The 6904-nt window shown below is 32.7% G+C and overlaps 1 protein-coding gene across 1 annotated transcript; it reads left to right on the top strand.

Moving 5' to 3' along the window:
• The first annotated feature begins 2753 nt into the window (after positions 1-2753).
• On the top strand, positions 2754-6098 carry LOC131599002 (uncharacterized). The gene is made up of 3 exons (XM_058871526.1): positions 2754-3221; positions 3570-3917; positions 5286-6098. The coding sequence occupies exons 1-3, from the start codon at positions 2901-2903 to the stop codon at positions 5778-5780; spliced, it is 1164 nt and encodes a 387-aa protein (XP_058727509.1). The 5' UTR covers positions 2754-2900; the 3' UTR covers positions 5781-6098.
• Positions 6099-6904: the final 806 nt, after the last annotated feature.

Genomic DNA, 6904 nt, shown 5'->3' with positions numbered 1-6904 from the left:
TAATATTATTTTTATTATTTAATATTATAATATATTCTATTTTTTTAATTTTATTGACGTTTATTAGCCTTTTATTATATGTTTTTGGGTGGTTTTAAAGTTCTTATAATTTTATTAATGTTTGTTAGTTATGAAATAATTTTTTTAAAAATTTTTAATGAAGAAGTTGGACTGTGCAAGATAGAGAATTGTTAGATGAATGTTATAAAATTATTTATTAATTTTTTTAATTTCAATGTTATAATATATTATGTTATTTTAATTTTATTGATTTTTTTTATATTTTTTTAGTACCTATTGCTTTTGAAGTTCTTTTATTTTATTGATGTTTATTAATTTAAATATTTTTTTTTTCTAAATTCAAAATATTTTATTGATGATATAAAAAAACACAATCAATTTAAAAATTTTAAATTATTTTTTAAAATATAATTTTTTTTAAAATTAAATAACATTTACCGTGCATCGCACGGGTAGACGGCTAGTTACTTATATAACACTCTAAATGGACTCTTCACATACCTGCTACTTTTCCACCGCCCAATAGAAATCAATGCAATTGTTCAATTAGTCTTCTTTGCATTTACATCACTTCAAAACAGTTTTCGTTTTATTTATATGCCTCACGAAAAACAATAACTGCCCATAACCCAATTGATCTTTCACATCCCAATATAATATAACACATTACAACTATTTTATAACCATTTAATATTATCGTACTACTCTTTAACATATACTATTAAATTGAATTTTCAACTATTCATATGTCCATTGTTGTGTGTTTACCTATTAGATTTAATAGCCTACCATTTACAGGAGCCATACCCCAACTTATACCAACAATAATGAAATTAGGTTCCCTATTCTGATCAAGTTTGATAGATATCCTGTTCAATACTTATAATAAACAATACTTAATTTTAAAACAGAATGGTAATCAATTTTGCATAAAAACCATGGCAGATTTGGCTCATTCCATGAAACTTACAACCAAAATTGATAATATTTAATTTAAAACCATACATAGTGCCATAATTGTTAATCTTGGTTCACATCCACCATTACAAAAAAAAAACAAAACCATAAATCCCATACAAACCAAACTGCTAAAAAACGGCCCTATACATCCACCACAAACATTGCCTAACCAACAGCTCTATCAACGATCACCACTGCGCTCCACTGTTACCATAATATCTAACACCGGCGGGTAATAAATCACAAAGTGCACTTTATCACCTACTTTCAGTTCCGCTGCCCTTACATAGTCAAACCATTCTCCATACAAATATGTTTCTTTTTTTTTTGCCTCTTCTTCACATTGCACTCATATGGGTACCCGTTGTCCACATCATTGAGGGTAATCTCTGACATTCCAGCAAGCCCACATTTCTCTACTATTTCTGCAGGAATATACTGCATTCATTGACATACAATATCAGTTACATTACATCTCTGTATAACACCAGTGTGCCAACAACTATAGACTTTGAACACTGCTTACCATAACATTTGAGCAAAACTTCTTTACATCATGAACTTCACGAGTCTAGTACGCTTCTTCGAACTCTTCCTGTACAGGACTCATTTCCCTGAAATTAAGACCACATTTACAGCACAATGCAAACACAACAGCATCAATATACCTATAACGATAATATATTCCCTATCACTTATAAATAAACTTTACCTCTCACTATCAGAAGATATCATTATGTATTCAATTCCATCTCCATCATCCCTTCAACACAATAACATACAAACTATTTATTAAACTAAGTTGTAACTCATTATTCCGGAAACACATTCAATTTTGTAGAGGTTAAATGGAATTCAATACAAAAAACAAAATTAAACTATAAGATTACCCTTTATTTTCAACAATCCTGGCAGCCTCTACAGAAACTTTACCGGCATCGTCGACACGATTCAATCTTTCATGTTGTTTCTTCCATTCCTCCATAACATCATCATTCTCCTGTGACCCACTCAGTATCCTCTCAACTGTGAGCCGCTTCCATGGAGTTTGCAACTCCAACCTATCGGGTGAACTGGAATCAAAACAACATTGCGACCTCTAAATGGATGAATATCTTATGATAAACTCTGCAAAAAACATAAACAGTAACACATGCACATACCTTCTTGGCTGCGACATTTTGTTCTTCACACTTATCACCCAACCCTGCGTTTCTTACACCAACAATGCCAAAGACAGACTCTTTGATTGCTTATGAATCCAACGTTACTTTCATTTTAAATTCCAGCGTTATGTAACAATACCAATAATAGGATTCTTTTTTAGGCCTATTAACAAATTAGGTCTAACAATAAAAATAGGTTTTCTGCACCAAGGCTAGAATTCTAAGGCCCAATAAACTTTATTGTCCTATTAACTTAGATAAATTAACCAACTATAAGGTCCAACAGGTATTTTTAACCTATTTAAAATATTTTACCTTATTATATGAACTTATATATATATATATATATATATATATATATATATATATATATATATATATATATATATATATATATATATATATATATATATATATATATATATATATATATATATATATATATATATATATTTTCCCTATTTTATTAAAGTGCCCTAAAACCCAATGCGCGAGACAGACGGGTACCCGTGCGAACGCACGGGTAAGACACTAGTTATTTAGTGACAAAAATTCCTTTTGCTAATAAATCAATATAGTAGATGGAGTATATATATCATGGGACAGAGAGTATCGAACAAGAGAAGAAGTAACTCTCACTCTTTCACACACTCTCTTTTAAACTCCCTAACCATCCACTTTTCCAAACCCTCTTCATTTTACTCTTGGTATTCCCTTCTCATCACACAATCATCACCACACCACACCACACGAATGGCTTCAAGATCAGCTCGATGGCGTCAGAGTTGGGCACCCCAACCACTAACACCCTTAATGGAAGGTCCTGACCCTGAAATGCAAGAAGAAGGAACCAAAAAGGAAAGCTCTTGGGAAACTATAAGGGAATGGTTCAAAGCTCAGAAGATTTCACCTGCTGCCAACATTTCATCACAACAATCGTTTTATGGAACCATTCATGCTAAAACACAAGATTTAAGGTTGTTGCTTGGTGTCCTAGGTTGTCCCTTGGCTCCTATTCCCTCAGATCATGACCCTGCTTTGAGCATTCACAATCACATCAAAGATACCCCATTTGTAAGCTCTCTCTACTCATCAAAATGTTGCCTTTTTTAGCATTGATTTTAGTAAATTTTTCGCGATTTCTATCGATACAGATGTTGCGGCACTAAATACAGTTAACCACAATTTTTTCTTTATCATAAAAACGGTGAATAACAGTATCAATAATATCTGCACTTTCTGGTACCGGTTTGATGAACCGTTTCTTAGAACCTTGTTTAGTACTGTGGTTGGAAATTGCAAGATATGTCTTCCTTAAAAAGTGTCTGTTATTTCGAGAGATTAGTTACTGCAGTTGTGTACAGAATAATTCTTGTGAATTTGGAAACATTTTAATTTGACTAATTATATAATGTAAAACAGGAAACTTCAACAGCCAAGTACATCATACAACAATACTTAGCTGCAACAGGATGTTTGAAACAACAAAAGGAGAACAAGAACATGTATGCAACTGGAATGGTGAAGATGATTTGTTGTGAAACAGAAATATCATCAGGGAAGAATGTAAAGTGTTTGGGGACAAGAAGCAGTGAAAATGGTTGTTTTGTACTTTGGCAGATGTTGCCAGGAATGTGGTCTCTTGAGTTGGTGGTTGGTGGTCATAAGATTGTTGCTGGTAGCAATGGGAAAACTGTTTGGAGACATACTCCTTGGTTAGGTACTCATGCTGCTAAAGGCCCACAACGCCCACTAAGGCGCATTATTCAGGTAAAGTCACCAAAATTACTGTTAGACTCATTTCAATTTCAGATACATTAGTTATTCAATTTTAAAATGGTCTGTAGTTTTTTAGAAACAGAACAAAATTTGAATTATAGTTTTGTATAGAGATGACAAATAGGCATGATTGTCCCGTTTATACACGTTTTTTAAAAATCTAAAAAAAAATAGGGCAAATATTTGAGGAACAGGTCTGAAATCTTAATCTGTCTCATTTAAATCCGTCTTATAAAAACCTGCAAAAACATAACAAGACGGGGCAGACATAGTTGAACGTGTAGGTCTATAACCTTATTCTGCTGCGTGTAAGTTGTCCTACAAAAATTTACAAAAAATAGAACGAGCATAATATTAGATACAAACCTAAAACTTTAGTCTGGCATTGTGAACTTTGCACTTTAAAATTAAAAAATCGTAAAATTTTTTTATTAGGTGAATTCTTATCTACCCAACTCAAAAAGTTGGGTAAGGTTACCTCTTGTGTAAAATGCCTTGAAAACAACAATCAATTGTAATATTTAATAAATAATTAATTGTGTTAAAACTAAAAGACATCATATAATTGGTTGAATGTACACTACCCAACTTTTTGTGATGGGTAGAGAAGTTGTCCCCTTTTTATTAATGTTCATGTTTGTAAAAATCCAAAAACAATAAAAAAAAAAAAACAGACAAACATATTAGAGAGTGTAAGTTTAAAAACTTTATTCCAACCACAACAAAAACGCAAGCAAAAACGGATATGTCCGATAGACCTGACCAATTTTACCTTTGTTTTATATATTTTATATTTATATTTTAGTGTTTGGTCTCTTGGTTGGTGAGTAGATTTAACAAAAGAGCCTTGTATTCAAAGTAGGTTATACTACCAAAGAAAGATAGAGATTGAAATTGAAATCCCAATGAATATTGAAGGGTATATTTCGAGCTGACAATGATAGAGAAACTGTCCCTAACTTTACCCTACAACGTGGAATTTTTATATAGAAATTAGGGACACTTACAATGCCACGTGATTGTCAATCTTACGTCAGCACTTATGAATGACTCATGATCTTGGGATTGCAACCTTAGTGGCAGTACAGGGTACCCTACACTTCTGAATCTGAATGAATGAATTATCCTTTTGCTTTTGCTTTTTCTTTTTTGCACTTTAATGAATAGTTCATTGTCCACTAACATTATTGTCCCTGCTTTCATACCTATATATTCCCTTTTGCATTTGTACTTGTTTCTTTCTTTAACAATGTTTCTCCTAGAATAACGTTTCATGACTATGAAATTTGAATTAGGGTTTTTCAACTTTTTCTAAAGCAATTATTTTAACATCTTGTATTTTGTTGTTGCACATACTAGGGTTTGGACCCGAAGAGCACGGCAAGTTTATTCACCAATGCGCAATGCTTAGGTGAAAATCGAATCGGGAACGTTGATTGTTTCGTCTTAAAGGTTTGCGCGGATCGGGAGACGGTGATAGAGAGAAGTGAGGGTCCCGCCGAAGTGATAAGGCATATATTATATGGTTACTTTTGTCAAAAGAGTGGACTGCTTATATATTTGGAAGACTCGCATCTTACTAGGGTTCCGACGCAAGATAGTGATACAGTATATTGGGAGACGACTATAGGAAGTAGCATTGGCGATTATAGAGACGTCGATGGGATTTTGATTGCGCATCAAGGACGGTCGATTGCGACGGTGTTTAGGTTTGGTGAACTCTCGATGCAGCATAGTAGGACAAGAATGGAAGAGATTTGGACTATTGATGATGTTATGTTTAATGTACCTGGACTTTCGATGGATCATTTCATTCCTCCGGCTGATATTCTTGACACTATAAATTCTCCTTGATAATCTAACTTTATTAGGGTTTTTGTTTAACTTTTTTTTTTTCTCTTTTACTTTGTTTTCAAGTTTATGTGAATTTGTAACTTTACTTTGGAGGGGGTATAATGAAAGCATTGGTGGGGAGGTGTAATTTTTCTTAACTTTTTTTTTGTTATTGCTTTAATGTTAAGTTTTAGTTAGTAGTATGTACTTCATGTCATTAGGCTCACATGACAAAATCACTAGAGGGGAATGGAATAATTGATCAATGGGTAAGATAACGGCACAAGTTTTTATGTACTTTATTATTTGAATATTGATCAGTAATCTTGTTTTCGTTTCCATGTTTGATTGTGTTGAGCATTGTTACATTTCTATAATTAGGGTTATTATTTGTTTCCATCGTTTCCATGTTTGATTGTATTGATCAGTAATCTTGTTATTATTTGTGTTGATCAGTATATATATATATATATATATATATATATATATATATATATATATATATATATATATATATATATATATATATATATATATATATATATATATATATATATATATATATATGCGACAACTCACAATTGTGTAGGAATGTCTATAGATTTTAGGGTTGTTGTTGGTGATAGAGCAAACTTATGCGGGATGATTAGAAGTTCTGTATTTTTTTTAGTTTTAGGCTGAAATAATTTGTCTTCTTAACTTCTTTAGCTGAGTTATTTGAACAGGTTTATTGGGCCTCGATACTTGGATTCAGAGAGCGGTTATTCTTCATTCTCTTAGAAGCGTGAAACCGTTATTACCCATGTTTTTGTGAGGAACGTGGCAATCCCGATTTGAATGAACTTTTATACTGTTAGTGCCCTCAAGACGTGTCTATTCCCACGTTTTGATGAGTCGACAATAGGCGGATTTACCTAAGCCCAACAAAGGTCAAGAGATGCAACCAATCGACATGTACTACCCCTAATGAGTGAGTGATACAATGAATGGGCGACTTGGACTCTCACTTTGGGCGATGTGTGGTACTAGATTACCCTTATTGAACTTTGCATTGCCTCTTGTGGGCATTTTAGAATTATCACGAGACACAATCCCTAAGTATGAGGATTTCTAAAGGATGAAGTGATTTGGTTCTATTGCATCCT

Source organism: Vicia villosa, linkage group LG4 (assembly GCF_029867415.1).
Source record: "Vicia villosa cultivar HV-30 ecotype Madison, WI linkage group LG4, Vvil1.0, whole genome shotgun sequence".
Taxonomy (NCBI): domain Eukaryota; kingdom Viridiplantae; phylum Streptophyta; class Magnoliopsida; order Fabales; family Fabaceae; genus Vicia; species Vicia villosa.
This window is presented reverse-complemented; position numbering and strand designations above follow the sequence as displayed.